Below are 20,892 nucleotides of genomic sequence, written 5' to 3' on the forward strand. Positions count from 1 at the left end.
ATGCCAAAAATGTTCAACTTGGTGGGTGGCCTTCCAAAAGGCTAAATGTCCTCAAATAATAAATAAACGTTCTCGAGGGAAGTAATGAAAATATGCGTGTGAAATTAGGAATGATGTTTAATGGATCATTCCGGAAGTAAAAATATATTTGTTCCATTCACTAAAAGTTTTTTTCCAACTCAATTTTAAACCGATTGCCATTGCCAAGGAATTTAATTAGTCCAGATATCGGTTCGTTAACCGCAAAAATTCTCATTTTTTTCAAATACGAAAACGTTCATATAACTATTTACACAAAACCAGAATCCCTCATTCGGTGGGTCATCAAATATCTACTATGATACTTTATGCTGAAAACTAGTACTTCAGAAATGTGTTGCTAATATTTATTTAGCCATTAAAAAGTACTTTTGATTATATCATTAATTTTGGCCGTTGGATAAATGAACCATCACACATTTAAATTGCTTTTTCAAGATGTGGGTACTTGAAATGGTATTTATTCTTGAAACGGAATCAGTAATATGCAGGTAGGTAGGTATGTATTTGACCTTTGGTTAGTTGGTTATCAGCTATTTTAATCAGTATAGCACAATTCAATAGTTCCTCATCTATCGATCAATTTTTCATTAGACTTAGTTAATTTATATTGGGAGCGAAATTGTGTAAATATAATAAAGATATGGAATATAGTTTATCAGTATTTGTGGAGGATGTATTGAATTAATTAACCGAAGAATGTTATGAGCGTTGATTGTTGGCAGAGGGAAGCTTTCTAACCCAATTAACCTCACTATCGTCTCTTTTTAATTTAAAAAACTCGAAAAAATTAATTTCATGATAATTTTAATCAATATTTTGAACCCGGCAGTTCCGCTTGAGCATTTTAAAATTTTTATCGGCTTGGCTAAAACTAAGCTCGCAAAATTTTAATATACTGGTCCAAATTAAATTATATAAAGTACTCACGATGCGAATGAATTTTGAAAATCAATACAAAATTTCAATTTTAATGATATTAATTTTCCATTTTCTTTTTTAATTTGGTGACGTCAGAAGTGACGCCTTGGGTACATGGATTTACGACACAGCATTGAATCTTTGTGTTCTGCCATCATCCCATCTCAGTTCGGTATGGTAATACCCTTTCCCGCCGTCACCGTCGTCTTTGCTGCCCGTTCCGGAAAAGGTTCTTGAGCTGCCGCTTCTCTCTTACGTGGGTCCCATATGGGCTGTGTATCTTATAAACTTTGTCGTAATGTTTTCCTTTCTAACTTATCTACCCCGTTCCACGTGCGTATGTTCAACCCCTATCCCTTTTATTCAATACATTACACCGTCTACTTTTTCCTTGCGCAATGTTTCAAATAAAAAAAAACATTTCCACCTGACTTTTGGCTCTTCTCCCCGTTGGAGTACATAGTTAATTATTTTGCAAGAATGATACATATTGTGTCTACCTTGAAAAATTGGTAGCCTCCTGCGGAAGGCTAAGTTTCTTGCAACCCCACCTGTCCACACTTTCGAGGGCACTTCCTCTCCATGACGTTTGACGTAATATGTGAACGTTCACCAAGCTTATTTCCTTTTTTCATTTGAAACTATATTTTCAAATGATTTTCTTCCAACCCCACAATTGATCATAGGAGCATAGTCCACCATTCCGAGAGCTATTTCAGCATAATTCCGAAAATCCATCCAGGAATTTAGAAAAAATCGCCAAATTGTGTGGCTGATGCAGAAGAAAATTAAATTTCCGGTTGTTGTAAACGAATGAAAACATTCAGTGGGTCGGAGTCATAATTATTCTACCAGTGGGCATTACGTAGCTGCCCATTGTATAGCCAATAACACACCCGACTTTTTATTGCCAGAATATAAATTGCATTAGTAATTTATATTAAATTTTAAAAGTGAGCCACGGTATCTGGTGACGTAATAATTTAAGTTATACTATAATTTATTTATTACGGGAAAATATTTCCCTATTACAAATTTCAATACAGAGTAGTTATAATAATAAGTAAGTAATCTGATATCGCGTACAGTAGATTTTTGGCAACGCACTTTGAAGGAAAAAATTCTTTGATGTTCGATTTAATAATCCTTAATTTAAAATATAGTAAAATACTGAATGCGACTATCTAGTTACAACATATAACCTTTTCAGTTCTGCGTACCAAATTCGAGTCTTAGCCAGTAGATATATTCTTAATATGAGGATTTCAGTCCTCACTGAAAAAATACCAAGTTTATTTATTTAGGATCATGAATTTTCACAAAGTAGAACCTCAAACCAACGAATTCATTTAAGTCCTCCTCATATGCAACGAAGCTCTTTTTATCAGACTGCCATCGGGATTTTATAAATGAAAATGTTAGCTAATGGTTGCAAATATATTTCGTCCTAATAAATATTAAAATGTAAAAACATATGTTGAACCATTCAGTGTAAACAATGGGTGACACACTGTGTATCTACATTAGCCATGCAAGTTATGTAAATGAGGGAGAAAATCTAGCGATCTTCCTCCTTGTGGTATATCTTATATCATTGTACTGTTTAACGACATTATCCTCATGGATATCTCCAAAGTATGGATGAATAAAGATTATTATTATTGATAACTTATTCTGACTGAAGAACGAGAGGGAAGGGTGAAGGTAAGTTTAAGATTTTTCGACATTGTGTTTGCAAACCCAATACGGGAGGATAAGAAGCTAAAACCTCGAATATTAGGATCTTACTAGGGGTTCAGATCCAGTCGACAGAAGGGTACAAGTAGAAACCCTCTCCCTCTCCGCCTTCGATTTTTGGCGTTCTCACAAATTTCATTGACGCTATAATTTATTTTCTTTTCTCGGCCATTTAAATTTGAAGAAATATAGGCTGGAAAAAATGTCAGAGGCCTAGAAACAAAAAATGCACAGAAAACGGCAATGATTAATGAGAAAACTTCTTTAGTCCTTGCCCACCCAGTCAGTAACACCTGCACTATTGGTATTTGGGCATTTAGTGAGCAGTAAAACACCTTTGATATTTTTTACAATAAGTTTGGTCTTTAATTATTTATTTTATTCAGTTTCATTCTGTACATATTCCAAATTTTTAGAGTACTCACTTGATTTTCAACGTGAGACGAAAATATAATTAACAAACTCCCCAATGAGCATCAATTTGTCTATTCGCGGTATGATCTTAACCCGCTAACGCCATCTGCGTAACTTCATAACCACACCGCCGCCAAGTTCATAAAGTTTTCATAATATGAGTAGGCCTTCGTAACCGTAATCGTGGGTCTGGTTATTCCCTCGAAGGACGACATTAAAGTTTTGATTAATGTATTAGTGCGTTTTAAAAACTCAATGCAGAAACTCGGAGGAGTCAAAGAAACGTCGTATCCAGCTGGTCGGTGTGTTGTGTTTAAAACATGGACCCGTTTAGGCATGCACATAAAAGGAATATAAGGAAGGCATATAAGGAATATCATGAGGTTAGTATTAATTTTGAAACCACACAAGTTGTGAAATTCTGATAGATGTGTGAAACATGTAATTCTTTCGTATATCTGAACAATAAGACCGCCAATTTTATTAACGTGTGTATTTGGTCCTATAAGAGACGAGAAAGACTTATAGTTGTGATCGAATGCCATGACATGTCCTCGAATTTTCTCTCAAACGCTGTGCCTTCTAAAGAAATGGATTTTAAAGTGTTCTTTAAGTTTTACGTTCAAGTGTACAGTAATTGATATTGGGTACCTTCCATTCTTTTATATGCGTTCATTCCGCAGGTATGTTGATTGCATAAGCTCTGATGCGGAGTTAGTGGATAGCATATACACATAGTTCCTCCCCACATATCATAGCTATTGTTAAATCGTGATATAAGTATATATATTATCTGTCACTGGTGAAATCAAAATCAATATTTAAAAAATAAAAATAAATGCATTTATGAATTTTATTGTAAAATATAAGCTCAAAACTTTACAATAATGTAAAAATATGATTCACTCATGTTCAGTCCCATCATTATCTTCATTTAGCATGAAGTATTTGATTCAGAAAATACACATTTTCAAGTAGATACAATTATTCACATCAAGGTCTACAAAGACCAAATGTCATTCATCTCAGAGAATGGTTTTACCATTATGGCATGACTATAGAGTCACATTAGAAATATCAAGTACAGTACTTAGCTTTCATTTTGAAAGGCCTCTAATTAAACATTTCAAAAGAAAACAAGCAAATGGTTATCAAATGTTCACCTTCATTAAATATTACATTTATTACCATTTGAATAAATATTCCTCTCAATCACTGCACATAATAGCTTGTTTTCATGCATTTATATTGACAGTAATTGTTTAAATAAAAACTTTGGTTGAGTTCATAGTTATATCACCATTGATTATATACCAAGTTCATTGTGTTTGGCCAGTTCTTCAAATACATGCAAGATTGTTAAATACTCCATGAAGAGAATGGGGAAATTTCATGGAAGGTGCACATGCTCTCATTCAAACATATGAAATTTAGCCAGTATGGTCTTCAAATTTTAGTCAACTATATTTCGCCAACTCTATTCTTGAACTGCCTGAATGTCTCGACCGATTAAGCACATCCTTTAATTTAACAATTATGGTTTGTTGCGATGGCCTCCTAACATTAATAGTACCATGGTCAGTTAGTATGATCAGATGACTTGTATAATTCATTTCTCCCATTAGATGGCAATTTCCACATAGTTTTAACTTTTTATTCCTGGTAAGTAGTTTATGTTGACTGTCTATTTAGTAGCATTGTCAACTGTATTTTATCTTTGGTTTTTACCATCAGTACTTGTAGCCTCCCGGTCATGAAATTTTATATTTACTGGTTCTCCAGGAGAAAGAAGGAATTCAAACTGTAACCTCATTCCTTCTGGGAATTCAATGTGGAACTCACGAATGAGCTGCAAAAACAAGAAAAGAGAGATTATATTAGGATTTCAATTGTTTTATTATTTTATTATTCCTATTGTTTGATGCTAACCAGATTAAAATATACAGTTTAATTAGTTCTGGATAACCTGCTCCAGCTATATTCATATAGATGCAATGATAAATAATGTCTGAGAGAAAGTAATCATAGTTTTGCCACAATTGTATAGGTACTTATAAATGAGAATCCATGACTTAATAAATAATAACGTACGACATCCATTAGCTTATTTTGCAGTTAGTTGTGTAAAATATAATCCAACAAATCTTTCATACTTAAAATTATCGTACCCTACATGCAGACATTGTTATAAAAAAACTTTGAGGAACGTGATCTAAAGTTAAGAATATTCAATATATACCCATTACTGGTGAATACGGCAATTGAAAAAGTCAATTCTGTAATGTCAACATAATAATGTATTACTGAACACTGAAGGAAGCACATACCTAGTGCCTGAAACATATGTACCTATTTAGCCCATTAGTTGTGTCACCATGTTTTTGTGTCTGTAATGAGAATTATAATTTCAATTTGATGCATAACACAATAGATCATATCCCAAAGAATATTTAAATTGACAAAATCTGCCAATGATGTACCATATGCACATAAAGTTTGCAATAATATTTTGTCAGGACACTCAGTATGTAAAATAAACAAGTTTCTTTAGATTGTAACTGATCCAATTAATTCCTTTGGAACTTTTCAGAGGTTGTCAAAAAGACTGCTCTAAATTGAGTAGTTTCAGGCGTGATATGGTGGAATTCCAGCATAACGAAGAAAATAAAATAACTTTAGATTGTGTTATCTTTCAAAAGAAGAGTATCACAATACTTTCACCACAATAAATTCATCAACTGTTTTGATGCTTGTATATGCTGCTCAAAATGTTTCTTAAATACATTTAAGTTTATGTACCAACTTACTGTTACATAGACACTTTCATAATAGATATAATCATTGTCAGGCATTTTATTACATCAAAATATAAAAATAGGTACCTATCGATGAAGGAAAGGTTAAAATAGACTTTTTGAAACATAAGGAACCAATAGTTATCACTTGAGTATGGGTGATTGGATATCAAAGTGAAGGTTATTTACAATTTTTGAGTCTGGCTGAAATTTGAGAGTAAGAAAGACTATAACTCTAATGGGAGGAGAATTGGGAGGGAAAATGCATCCAAATTTTCTTAATTTATTCTAGAATTAGATGCACTCTCATTTTACCAAATTGTCATTTTTATGAAACGTTTATCAAATCAAAAACAAAGTGACTTGGGGTTTCAATTTTTGGATAATGTTTTGCACAAATTTAAGGGTCTTCATCATTTTCTAGCTCTTTTTGTCCTCCTTTAGCTTTGCAAGTTATTGGAGTTTCTTTAGAGATTTAATGAATAATGAAAATATCATGATCATATTATTTGGAGATTTCATGACAACTCCACATTCTTTTAAGTAAAATAAAATTTTGAGTTATGCTGCAGCTGAGGAAAATGATCTTTTCAAAGGTGAATTTAGTTTAATCTAGAATGATTTTTACTCAGTTTGTGGCGAGCAACAGTAATGATAAGAATACAGGTTAAATCATATTGGTAACTGCAAACTTGAAAATAATTAAAAATAGTTTTTCAAATAGGTCAGTATTATTGTAAATCAGCATGTTATTTCGCGCAAAGAGGTTGAATGTGATTATGAAAAAAAAACCATTTCCTGAAATAATGCATTTGAACTCAGATCAAGTTGATACACTAAATTCCTGTGCCAAATTTCTCTAACAGCATGAAGTCTTTCCCCAAAAATGCAACAAAGGCATTGATTGCATTCATTTTTGTGGTTGTATATATTTTGGTTTACCATTGTATGCAAAGTGTACCCACCTTGGGATGTATAAATTGTTAAGACTACTGTTCCAACTGCCATAAAAATTGAAATATCAATGTAACAAATTTGTTTATGTTAAGTTCATAACAAAATGCAAAGATTTGACGATTGAGCGCAGAGGTATATGGTTCCAAGACATGCTCTTTGAGACAAGAAGATGAACATATATTAGAGGCTTTTGAGAAATAGAAATGGAGGAAATACTTAAATTGGATAGGAAGGAAGGTTGCTGATGAAGTTTTAAATATGGCGGGAGAAGAGGAAAAGTTACTAGGAAAAATTCAAAGAAGGCTGAAACACTGGGTGGAGAAGATATTGGGAGATACTGGACTATTTATAGCTATGGTGGAGGAAAAATGTTAGGTAAGGGTGGAAGAAAGAGGAAAAGCTTTTTGAATAGCATACTGTAGGTAGAAAGTATGAATAACTGGAAAAGAAAATAATACAGGGCAAATCAACATTATATGTGATGCAGAATAGTTGTTAGGGACCATTCAAAACATGCTTTCAATAGATGGATAACTGTGAATCAATGGTTAATAATAGAGCAGTAGTAGTTTTATGGGAGGCCACTGACAGTTAAGGTCATTTGCACCATTAGGGATGGATGGAAAAGGAAGAATGGAGGGAAACCAGAAGTCAGATTAGCCTACTCTTGTCGAAAGGTGCCAAGGGGTCCACAGTTTAACATCCGACGCATGTCGTACTCACCCAAAGTGCTCTCCACAAAGCACCTCAAGTAGAAATCAGGATACTACTGAAAAATATTTTTGTCTCCAGGATTAGAACCCAGGCCCTCATTACAGGGAAGCCTGTATGTTAGCCACCGCATCATCCCGATCCCCCTTAATTATAGAATATTGTAGTTCTCCATTTAGATGATGATGAAACCTCACGTCAGAAGTCCTCTTTATGAAGAACATTATCTTTTCTTTGTCTTTATTAGTTGACTGATTAATTGATTATCCCCCTTATGAATAGTTTTACCTTTGCCAGTAGAACTTGAAGCTCTTGTTCCACAAAGCGCTTTCCTGGGCACATGCGCTTTCCACATCCAAATGGAGCCACTAGAAATGGGGCATTGGCTTCCCCACCTTCATCTCGGAGCCATCGCTCTGGCCTAAACTCTCTGGCGTTTTTGAAATTCTTTTCTTGAAGACAGGCAATCCAGGTGTGACAAAGAACAACAGTCTGTGAATATAATATTAAAAGTTGATTCTATTTTATCAACGTAAAAGAGCATGATCACACAGTTAACTTACTCTATGGAGCAAATCAAGTTAGTAGTTTTCAATATGCAACTATATATCCTAAAATTTTTTAGAATGAAAGAGTTTGAGTTGTATTCATTCAGGCAAGTGTATCTTCAAAATTTTCATATCAAGGACTACTTCATTCAGTCTTGTGGGCTTAATCCATTGACATTCTATCCTAAAATTCTAAGTACAAGCATAAAATGCTGTAAAAATGTATTTATTAATGGGTAACATGCAAACTTCCGGTGGGTGATACTTTTCCATGAGTGACCAAGAGCAGCTCCTATTCAGCCCAAGGCTTTGATTATTTTTTCGTGAATATAAACATCTTCCATGCAACATAATTCCATTGTTTTTATAGAACTGTAGAAGTTTAAAGCAATAGCATTTCAATAATTTTTAATTAGAAATTTCCTCCATTACAGAAGCAATAAACTGTATATTTTGTCCAAAATTGTCTCCAATTCTATTCCTTAACTGCCAATTACTTTTGGGTCTAATCTGATTTCATGAGCCTTTTCTCATCTAAATTCATTAGTTTTTAAAAATAAAGCTAAATAAATATTCTCCTATGACTCTAAGGATAATAAAAGCTAGCATGAACAGAGTGTTTCTAGGAAATACTCCAATATGTATTGCATGCTATAGAGAATAAAGATCTGTCCCTAATTCCTCCTTTAGGCAAAGAGTTAGTAAAGAATTTTCACCATGCTCTACCAGGAATCGAATAAAAATTAAAAGAAAAAGCAGTAAATAATGATAGAGGGCTTCTGTGCAAATTGTGAACTTAGTATTAATAGCAAACTTTACTGTTCACCCCAGAATAAAGAAACTCCTTTCATTGGTGTAGAAGACATATTCCTAGTAATGTCGATTATATAGATAATACATACATTTAACAGAAATACACCCTTTTAATAAATAAAGGTACTACTTAAAGAAAAACAACCCTAAACTTCAAGAACAACCCTAAAAATCCAGCCCCATAAAAACAGGCCCCAAACTCAATTAGAAAATATGAAATAATAAATAAACTGACAGAATATAGAGGGTAGAAGCTTGCAGAGCAGTTAATAAAATTATCTTATTTTAATGATATAAAATCAGTATCATTAAAATATAAAGAAAATATCTAAATATTTATATTTTTAAAAAGTTAAAGAAAAGTCATAGAAAACTACAGAGTAATTAATCTACTTAGCACATTGCTAAAGCTAACTATGAGAATAATTGCAGAAAATAATAATAAAGTCAGAAGATGAAAACAAGGCTTTAGAAATGGTAGCATATAATGGCATCATGTTCATAATTCGACAAATATGTACATTGTAGAGAAGTCAATGGAGTAAAGCAAACTTACTTCCATATATTTAGTGAATCCAGAGAAGCCACTTGATAGAATTCCTTTAAAAGACCTTATTGACATTTTAATTGAAAGGAAAGTCACACTACACTCACTAGAAGTAATTCTGGGGACTAGAAGTAATTCTGGGCATAGTGAAAATAAGGTAGTGATCAAAATTCCAAGGAGACTTTTGTGAACCAATTAAGAAAATAATTAGACAAAAACACTATCCAAGCCTGCTATTATTTACTTGCATTATTAGAAAATACTAAAAACAGATTAAAAGTCTAAATGATTATAGAATAATGGTTGGTATGAAGTATCAATATTCTACACTATGTAGATGACATGGTACTGGTGGCAGAAAATAAAGATGACTTGCAACAAGCTTTACTAAGACTCATGGTGATTACAATACCCTTTAATATCATTATGAAAAATCAAATGTGGTATAAATTACAACTAAACAATGGCATTATAGATCATGTAATGAAAATTATATACCTAGGGGTTACACCTATTACTAGCAATGGATGCCTAAGCCAAGAAATGACTCAAAAAGTAATGAAAACAAAGGAATGGCATTGACTTAAATAGTATGCAATAAAGAGTACCCATGACCTGAAACAAAAATAAAAATTTATAAAGCAGTTATGCCGCCTATTTTGGCATATTCCATGAAAATAACGCCACAAACAAACTAAACATAACCAAGGTGTGTTAACAGCAGAGATAATCATATTAAGAAAAATGGCAAGTAAGATGGTTAAAAAAAAAATATATATATATATATATATATATATATATATATATATATATATATATATATATATATATATATATATATATATATATATATATATATACACACACACATTCAAACACGAAATCCCGCCAAACGGCGAATAAACACTCATATATACAGAAACAGATATAAGGAAAAGGGATAGGAACACATATAAAGGACGAACACAATAAAGGTGGGGAAGGCGGAATCGAACGGATCACAAGAGTAAAAATATTTCCTTGACCGGGACTCGAACCTCGGATCTTTCCACTTGCCGGGTATATATATATATTTGTATATAAGAACCATAAGAACTTCTGAGATTTATATAAAATACCTCCATAACTGAATGAGTAAGTAAAATCAAAGGTAAATGGAATCAACATGCGACAAGAACGGAAGAATAAAAAAACTAGAAAGGAAAAAAAGCCCCTAGGAGAGAGAAGAATGGGTATACCATGCAATATATGGTCTGGCAACCTCACAAGACAAAGGGTGTTATCAGAGAGAACATGCAGAAATTCCTCAGGAGGAGGAGAAATAGCTTTAAGAAAACGTATGCCACTTTCATGATTTGAATAATTTTATTGTACTTACTCCAGCTGGAAGATTGTATCCACTAAGATTCATTTGGCAGTCTAAAATTCTTGCTACCAATGGTGCAGTCGGCAGCACCCTGTAAAGATTTTAATCATTTTAGTAAAAATTATTAAGGAAAAGGTAAGCTGTAATTCTTTTCAGCGAGATATATACAGGTGGGTCATTCAATAGGTCCTCAGGATAAAGTAGAAAAACAAATAATTTCAGGTAGATTCTTGTATTTTTCAACAAAATCTCCTTTTAGCGTGATATACTTTTCCCAGACTTTCTCCAACTTGTTTCAGCCATCCATTAAGGAGGATTCTGGAAGGTCCTCAAAATAGGCATCTGTGTTGCCCATGAACTCGTTTGACTTGAATCGTTTTCTGCCGAGGCATATTTTCAAGATAGGAAATAAAATAATTAACTGGGGGAAAATATGTTGAATACATGGTGGTGATAATTTGAACTTTAATTCCATTATTTGCACCATTGATACTGCAAAGGGTGCACCCGTGCATTGTCTTGATGGAAAAGATTTTTTTTTTCTTTGCCAAATGAGGACTATAATCTTAATTTACAATGCATAATAGTCCATATATCATTTCTCATTTTTGTAAGTAATTAATGTGGATGATTCAGCATGCATCCCAAAAAACTCTTTTGTCCTCAGTTATGTATCGATCTAGAAACTAGTCAGGATTGCCAAACCAGACTTCAAATTGACCTCACAATTGCACTTTGTCTCCACTGTGAGCAAACGTGGCAACCATCTTGCCAAGATTTTTCATGTCCAATTTTTTGGGTAAATTTGAAAACACTATCTTGCAATATGCCTGTGCCTCAACTATTTCGTGAACTTTCATTGGTCAATCACTGAAAACCATATTGAATTTTGTCAATCATTTCGAAGGAAGTCACTTCCACTGAACATCCCAAACAAAGTTTATTATTTGTGGAATAACGGCCATGTTTAATCTCATGTACCCAATCGTAAATAGTCACAACCATAGGAACATGTGTGCCATTAACTTCATACAACTTGGCATTGATCTCTTTTACTTTTAAGCCTTTTAAACAGAAGTTCTTAATCAATGCATGAAGCATATTTTTTCAATTTTTCTGAATAAACATAGGTTTAGTGCTTCAATCAAATATGGAAATGAAAATATGAGATATAGTTGAAAATTAGACAGCAGACTAGTGAGAGATGAGGTTTATTGAAAACAAAATTTCTGATACTATCAACACCATCTCTTGGATTTTCCAAGGAATTATTGAATGACTGATGTTCATGAATCACTAAATATTGGTAGCCTGGTTAGTATGATCAAACAATTAACTGTAATTTTAGAATGTTAATAGAGTTGGAATGAGGGCTATTAATTATTATTTTTCATTTACAACCACAAATAAATGTTTCTTTGAGGTGAATTATCAACTAAGTTTTTTTTCCCATCATTAGGTCTACTTAATTGAACATTTTTTAAGATCCTACCAAATTTGTAAAATGGAGCATAATGATGAAAGTAGATACAATATATGTTCAAACATATTAAATAGGTGTCTTCAATTAAGTACTTACTTACCTGAAGGATTCCATAATACATGCTTTAAGATATACTGCTTTGTTTAAAGTATTGCTGGTTAACTCAGCTGAAGAGCCATCAATCATTAATTCATTCACTTCATTAAACAACCTTTCTTGAACTTGTTTGTCCTTCGATATCAGGTATAGCAGAAATACGAGTGTATTTCCAAGCTATAAAGAAAAATAATAATTCATAATTAAAAATATGTATCTTCATGGAAAATTTATACTAAAATTCAAAAATTTGTTTGCTAAATATTAAATTATCATTTTTAATGTTCATTTTCCAAAGAGTAGTATATATACAGGAAAACCAACGTGTAAAAGCAGGTAGTGATTTCTAGACTAGTGAAATAGAATAACTTCAACCTCCAATCTTTATTTTATATTTTTATCTATCCATTTAAGGGCATTCTTCACATAGATTTTTTTATCTCTCTCTTCCTGTGCCCTTCTCATCTTTGTCCCATCTTTTGAAGTTTAACCTGTGCTCCTTTCCTCACCTCTGGTTTAAGTAAATCAGAATTAAGCCATAAATTACGTTGAGTTTTAACTGTCTTTATATGATGTGCTTAAAATATTTAGTGGACATAACTCAGACAATTTGTTACTCATTATGAACGTAAATGAATATTAAGCATGGCATTTAATCATTTTGATAATTTTCTTTAGAGGAGAGAGATAAGAAAATGCTTGAAAAACTACTACATTGAAGAGTGGAGTACAATTATGTGCAATGCATGCACGATGTCACTGGGTGCACTCTTTACCACTAAGGCTGGAGTAAGTTTCTGTGAGTGCAAGCATCTAATTGTGCACTACTTATGCAAATGATGGTATTTACCCGCTTACTTTCTTAAAAACTCTTTTCCCAATCATGCCTTATGAATAATATACAACCGGAGAGAAGTGAAATTCTTTGTCTAGCATTCTCCATGCTAACTTTAGTGGGAAGAGCTTCAATGTCATAGTCCATAGAACTTCATATATGTTAGATCGCAGCTGAGAGATACTAATCCTCAAAGTGAACGAATTGAATTGCTATTGAATTCTGCCTCATGTTTGACTTTGACCCCCTGAAGATCAAGGTATTTTCCTGTCCCTTCTACTTTGAATTCCAGCACTTTTTCCGTGTATTTTTTTTAAGGTACCTATTATCATTTGTGTATACTAGTACTTACAGTTTGTATTCCTGCTGCAATGAAGTCTATGATAGCTGCCTTTTTTTCCTTAAGTGGCAAACCTGGTGCTTGTAAAACAGACATAAAAACACTCTTGACAGCTCTGTCTGTGTCCTCTCCATCAGATTCTTCATTGAATCCAACAATTTCTTTTTTTAACTTAGCCTCTTCTCTATCTTGTGCTGCATCCACTAACTCTGAGATGATGCTGGAAGTTAAAAATGTGTATCAGTCAACTTAATATCTGACATTAGTTTCAGTATGTCCCTGCTTACTTTTTCTAGTTCCACATTTATTCAGACTCTAGCCATGAAGATGAAATTTTTCAATCCTATCTATTCATGTCTTTATTGATTTTTTCTATTTTTATTGCCTTGTTGGTTACAAGGATATGCCCCTATGATATATAACTTTGCCAGAAATACAATTATTCAATAATGGTAGCCTTAAATATGAAATATTCATACCTAATGAAATTTCTCTTGCTTCAGTGTCCTTCCAAATTTAAATGAAATGCATAGAATATCAAAGAGCTTATACATGAAGGGGTAAGCTCACATGAATTAAATAATTTTAAATTTTTGTCAAGTACCTCACTTATTTTTGTTGCTCCACATTTCTTCTATTTTACGATGTAATTTATGCGTGAATATGAAGCTTCACAGATTACCTAAGGAAAATTTATCTTAATAGTCAAACATATCCAGCTTGCATACATGGCATTTTCCTGGATATTCTTTTTTGTTCAGTAGTGCAATTCAATAGTTCACATCCTTGTCAGATTATCTATGAGCAATTATTATATCTATAATAATGATTTACGATATCAATATATACTCCATAACTAAGACAAAAATATATAGTTTTGAAAAATTCAAATATTTTCTTACACCCATCACATTTTCACCTTGGGCTAGAATTTTATGTGATATATATTAGCTGTTTGACACTTGAAAATTTGAAAATTGAGAGGGCAGAATAGGTATAGAGAGAAACCTAATGGCTCTCTTAGTCTACGTATGATATTATATTTCCAAGGTTCCTCAGATTTACCCCCTAACCTGCAGATTGTGTGGTGCACCAGGATATTTCACCACATCTTACCCAGATGGAGACCAAAATGGCAAAATATCCTGCCACCCCTGGGAATTTAACCAGAAATTATTTTGTGGAAATCTAACTTCAGCTATTGACAAAGCAAAAAGGTTTACTTGTTTCAAGGAAAATTATGTTTTCCTTTTGTAGGAAATGGAAATCAAGAACATAGTGTTATTAAAAGTTAGGCATTACACATTTTTACAAGCAAATACTTAATTCTGATATGACATGGGAAAAAATGTAGGCTTAAAACATTTTTACAAGCAAATACCTAATTCTGTAATGTCATGGGAATTGTACGCTTGTCAGTAATAGGACCAAATCCCAAGTTCAAATTACATTTTATACCCTACGTTCCACGTATTCCATTGTATCTCTTTATAATTCTATAGATTCATCAATGCTAGAAAGAATTTGGAGCCCTATGGTTTTGGTGAGAGCCCGAGCCTGCTCTGAGTTTCAAGTTAAATGATCAAATTTGACAGAGTTTTTGCTGTATATTTATGCATTCACCTGCATTTCTTTTACGTATCCTATACACTACTGGTGGGTCATGGTAGTCCAGGGATAGAGCATTGGACTACTGACTGGAGGGCCCAGGTTCGATTCCTGGGCAAGCCTCTCTGGACACCTGCAGGTCTACCCAAACTATGTGATTTTTTGAATACCAGATGTTCCTCGGAAACCATAACCGGGACAAGGAGGGGAACTGGCTTTCCTACCCTGATGAGTGAATTTCACATGCTGTCAGGATTAACAGGATCAGTAATAACAGAACAAACCAACCATATGGTTGATTACTTATTTTATGGTTTTTATACAATACTTACTCATAGATTTCCCCTTCGGCCTTTGCCATTTTTCGATATGCAGGAGTTGGAACTATCTTCCAAAATGGAAGGCCATAGTATGTGTCTCGAGAAGCTAGAAAGTGTGCCCTCACTGCTGAAGCCAATTTCAAGGCTCTGTCTTTGCACTCTTCTCCATCTGTTTGCTGGTTATTTTTCCTTTCTGCTTTCTTTCCAGTAGGCAATTTGCTTGTATTCTTTTTTGTCAATGCTTCTCCAGTAGACCCCTGTATTGCTGAATCATGTTTGCCATTTGGTACATTTTCATGAATTACATTAATCCCATCTTGCTTTTTCTGTTCACATGGGTCCCTTTTTAGTGGTTTGCTGTTTTCCTCCATCAAGTTGTGTGGATAAGCTCTGTTTTGATTATTGTCAGCTATGTTGGAAGCCCTCTCAAGGAAGCCCATTCTTCTACCAAGAATCAATGTGCAAGTGCCTGGAATCCAAGAAACTCAATATAAATCTTGTTACTTAAAGTTGATAGGTTACCCATGCAACTCGTCACATTCATGTGAATTTCATTTCTCATGATAATGGTAATATGTATACTTTTGAGAATTATTATTATTATTAATAATATTTTTTCTAATAACTTTAATAATTGTTGGCACGTTGACAAGGAATGCAGTTCATGAGCCTCTATATATGCTTAATATATAATATAATTGAAAACAATAGATATGCTTCATACTTTTATAATTTTTAGTTTATCATTACAATATTTTAATTTATTATGTCAATGAATACATAAAATTTAGTTGATTAAGGTTACAATTAATGCAAAAATTATGGTAGATAATCAGACCAGGTACTAACAATGGCAATGAGTTAAAAAAATTAAAGTTTTACTAAATGTCTTTTAATAGTCTTCAAACAGCTAACTGAGGTAAGGAGTGGACAATGGTAAGTGGGAGCGTGTAGGTTGTGTAAACCCTTTCAGAAATTCACAGTGAAAAGGGATCCTTGGTAAAGACATCTGAGGCCTTTTATTTAGGTTTCAAGGCTGTTTACACTCCGTATTTCTTGCTCATACCGAGCTTTATAATAATGTTACCTCTTCTCCAGCTATTATCACATTTTCAATTCACAGGGAAAGTGGCTCAGGAAGTCTAATGTTACAGTTACAGTTTGTTTTAGGGGACTTAAAAAAGTCTGCTATTAGCTTTTAGAAATCAACCCATGATTGACAGTTGGTAGATCTAAGATTGAAAACTAGTCCAATCAGATGATTTTCCCATGGCATATTTTTGTACATTAGTATATAGGCTTGCAGTAGGGTCAGTTATTGTATGTATATTATTCATTGCATTTCCCTAAGAATTATTTAAATAATACATTTAGTAGGAATAATCTTCAGCCTTAAGTGAGCTTCTCAAGCACAAGTCTTGGTAAGAACAATAACTTCCATTGATTTTCATAATCGCATTAATAATTACCACATAAGCTGTATTAATAAACAGTAATCACAAATAATAAAAAAGTGTAAGCATGTGGTATATGTATTTCCAGAGGTTTTTCCTTGAACAAAAGGAACATATGCAGTGCTTGTTTTCCAGTTTCCAATACAACTATGTAATTTATTTTTCTATTGGAAAAAAATGCTCCATAAGTGCTTTTTAAAAGCAGATACATGCATGCAAAGTGATGTACGCTAAGTATAAGGGCAAAATTTTTCTAAAATATAGGCACTATTTTATTATACCTGAAATGGAAATAAGTGGTGAGTCATGAAGATTTTATTTTAACTAAATATTTATGATACTTACTTTCAAGTCCTATGCAATTCGCTATCTCCTCAAAAGAAGTGACAAGCTTATTTTCATCCCTTGATCGTTTCAATAACTGAACAAAATCATCTGCTATTGTATTGATCTCTGGCAGAAAGCGAGCAATAGTTTTTGTGCTGGTTAGCTCAGGAGTAAGAGTTGCTCTCAAATGGTGCCATGCAGGCCCTTGCCTAATTATGAAAAAATAATAAAAATTAGGCATCCCTATTTACAAGCGGAATTGATTATAATTAGGAATGTTGTTGCAGTGGTTGAGCAAGACTCGTCCAGCAGAATCTTGGTGTTAATGTTGGGTGGTGAAATCGGACATGTCCAACTTGTGATTGTGTCATGTCCAGTTAATTTTCTGGGTGTCAGAATTTTGTTGGAAAACTGAAGCTTGAATTGAGCAGGCAAAAGACCCCTTATCCTAAATGTTTGGCCACACTGGCCAGAGTCCATCAAATTGTAGCTCATGGGCTGATGAAAGTCTTCGGAGCACTTAACTCTGGCCCATGAAGCTTCCATAAAATACCAAATTCTGCAGAAATGCTTCCCTTTCACATTCCTGCTTCTTTCACTTGAACCAATCTACTAAAAATATAATGGATGTCTGCATAAACTCATAAAATCTTTATGCCAAAAATATTCCCCAATTCTGTTTCAGGGATTAGAGAATGTAAACTGCACCCTCATTGGTCGCACCAACCTTTGGATTGATATCTGTGGCTTCTATATTTCAGTCTGAATTAAAACAAAATAGTTTCTCTCTAGATCAATGCAACATTTTCCCTGTAATTCAGTATCTCATGGGCTTGGTGATTCAAGGACACCCGAATAAGCCATTGGAAAATTCATCCTGAGAAGAACTCTGTGGAGGTAAATGGAGGATGGTGAAAGTGGAATAAGTTGTCCAAATCTTATTAAATTCCATCATTATATATTTTGGATATCTTACCCAATATTTTGTAATGGTTAGTCAGATAAGTCCTGTACATAATAATGCATCACATTAGTATACTGTATGCCAATGTTAACTTCTTTCAACTGTATTAAAAGTGAATCTCTTGGCTGTAATTGGCCAAAAATTGTAAATATTTTAAAATTTTCCTTTAGGCAAACCAAATAATGGCATTCTCAGAGAAGAAGTAAATATTATTTTCTAAAAAAAATGAATATTTATGCATAAAAAAACTTTCTTACGGGTTTAAGGATTTAATTTACCTACTTTTTTGTGTTCATCTGACCTATGCTTTCACTAAATTGTTGCACTTAGTTAGTTTCAGAGTACAACTTCTGTCAATTTAGGACATTTTTCATTCACATCACAATTTAACTCTCATTCAAAACAGACCCTTTATTTAAGCATATGTTAAATTATACTTACTCATTGACTAGGCCCACGGTAGAATATCTGTCAGGTCTGGAGCGACGGTAGTAAGCTGTAGCTTCTGTAGGTGGCCTAAGAGGATATTTTCCTCCACTCCCTCTGAGAACCATTTCCACAGCACTTTTCTCCATAATGCTTACTACTGGATAATTCCAGAGTGACTCCTCTCGTAAGATTGGGCCGTATCTTTTGAACATATCTAAAACAGAATAGCATGGGTAATATCAACCCAAATACAAAAGAAAATGGCATGTTTTATGTCAAATAGTGGTTCATTCCAAGTTGATTGCCTGGAGAATTTTTAATACAAAATTATTTAGTCATAGTTCAATGAGTTTGGAATGGAATTCTATTTCTTACTGTGGCAAGTGGGTTCCTCATGGTTGAGTATTTCAGAATAGCTCTTCAAATAGTTGGCTCTAATTCACTTTTTCAAAGGAAGTTTAACTTAAGAAACCCCAGCCTAAATAATATTCCTGAAGTATTGTGTTTACTTTGGAAAGTTCCTTATTCTGGCACTTCCCAAATGTTTCCATTACTGACAAGCAGAATATGCTTGTGGATAAATAACAATTTAATAGAAACTACATATATAATGCTGAATTAAATTGCCAAGGAAAATCAAAACCATCAAATCCTCTGAAATGAGTTCTTCCTAGACACGAAATTATCATTTTTGGGAAAAAGCTTAAATTTGTGCCCTATTATAGTATGCTTTTAATGAGATGACCATTTCTCAGTCGCCAAAGTATTTCTCATTATTAACATATAGCAGTAGAAACACAATATTTCATAAACTGTAATTTGGTGTATACATACTATATGTTTTAATTGGTCATTAAATAAATTTTCTGTGGACAACTTTCCAGATTTCCGCCAGCATTTGAGCTGATCTTTTGTGAATAGTTAATATCAGGAACTCAGCCCCACATTTCTGAACAGGATGTCTTTACCTTCATATGCATCATGTATTTTGTCCAACCGATATGGTCCAAAAGGTCTTCCATATATCCATCTCGTTCCAAGCACTGGTAGAGAGGGCCAAGGACCAGGTATGTCTCGAACTCCATTATTTTTTCCTGGAGGACTTTCCTTAAGTTCATCTGTTGGAAGAATATGACATAATTTCAATGTAATTTTTACACACACCATTAGTGGAATAAAATGTAAATTTGAATGGACACACCTTAAATGACTGATTATTGCTTTGTGAGTTTTCCTGGAATGATCATATCAATACACTAGAGGGCCATGAAAAATTATAATTGACTAAAATTTTGGGAAAAGCTTTAGGAAATTTGGTCCAAGACAAGATGTCAAAGAACTATATTTGATACAAAACTGCTTCTAATAACCTTCATTTAATTTTAGAGTGGCACAGATGTGACAAATAAAACATAAAACTCAAAAAGAAAACACACTATATTTGAAACTTTCAGTGGGCTGGTACCTTCTTTGGTGGAAGGAAGGAAAGGACTCACGTGTATATCAGATCATTTAGTTTGTGGTATTACCTTAATGGGTACATTTATTTTTTGTACATATATTTTTAATCAGTTCAACTTCTAAAGATTTTCTTGTTATATTTGAGCATCAAAAAATTAAATTACTTCTCAGGAATTTAGACCCCACTCTTCATGAACTGGACAGAAACCAAGCAGCACCATGAAATTAGCGCAATAATTTTTTTACATCAATGTTAATCACTTATTACCCAGAATGTTTGCTCCCAATGTCTGCTTGGAGTCAAAATGATAGCATTTGTCAGCATAATTGAATTTTCCATTGAAGACAGCAGACTGATATATATATATATATATATATATATATATATATATATATATATATATATATATATAGATATATATATATATATATATATATATATATATATATATATATTCCAGCCAATGCAATCACATGAATTTGATTAAATTGCAATGAAAGTAGAAAGATATGACTAATATGTATTAATCAACTGAGAATTCTTTGAGCATTGCTAACCAATTTTTATGGAAAGTAAAATTGAAAAATGCTAACACATGCTTTCAGTCACAGCCACCAAATATCTTCCTTAAAATTTATGAAGCAGCTGTTTGGCCATGTAATGCATGTAGCCCCCATCAAATGGATTCTATGAGAAATTCATGTTCATAATTCCTTACTCGATTGA

The 20,892-nt window shown here is 33.2% G+C and overlaps 1 protein-coding gene across 1 annotated transcript; it reads right to left on the reverse strand.

The window, feature by feature from the left end:
• Positions 1-3,987: 3,987 nt before the first annotated feature.
• shd (cytochrome P450 family 24 subfamily A member shade) lies at positions 3,988-19,765 on the reverse strand. Its single transcript, XM_071588001.1, has 9 exons — positions 19,673-19,765; positions 18,717-18,918; positions 17,330-17,520; positions 15,543-15,999; positions 13,615-13,822; positions 12,432-12,604; positions 10,861-10,939; positions 7,863-8,066; positions 3,988-4,960 (listed from the first exon to the last, which is right to left on the reverse strand). Exons 2-9 carry the CDS (start codon positions 18,914-18,916, stop codon positions 4,823-4,825), a joined length of 1,650 nt encoding a protein of 549 aa, XP_071444102.1. The 5' UTR covers positions 18,917-18,918; positions 19,673-19,765; the 3' UTR covers positions 3,988-4,822.
• Between the last annotated feature and the right edge of the window lie 1,127 nt (positions 19,766-20,892).

The sequence above is a fragment of the Hetaerina americana genome, unplaced genomic scaffold, assembly GCF_022747635.1.
Source record: "Hetaerina americana unplaced genomic scaffold, ioHetAmer1.1.p SCAF_3, whole genome shotgun sequence".
NCBI classification, from domain to species: domain Eukaryota; kingdom Metazoa; phylum Arthropoda; class Insecta; order Odonata; family Calopterygidae; genus Hetaerina; species Hetaerina americana.

Excerpts from the sequence above, each read along its gene's own strand:
- shd (XM_071588001.1), bottom strand. The coding sequence starts at position 18,916 with ATGTTCAAAAGATACGGCCCAATCTTACGAGAGGAGTCACTCTGGAAT. Across the intron at positions 13,823-15,542 it reads GCCGAAGGGGAAATCTATGA|CATCATCTCAGAGTTAGTGG; the intron begins GTAAGTATTGTA and ends TTTAACTTCCAG. Across the intron at positions 10,940-12,431 it reads TGTATTATGGAATCCTTCAG|GGTGCTGCCGACTGCACCAT; the intron begins GTAAGTAAGTAC and ends AAATCTTTACAG.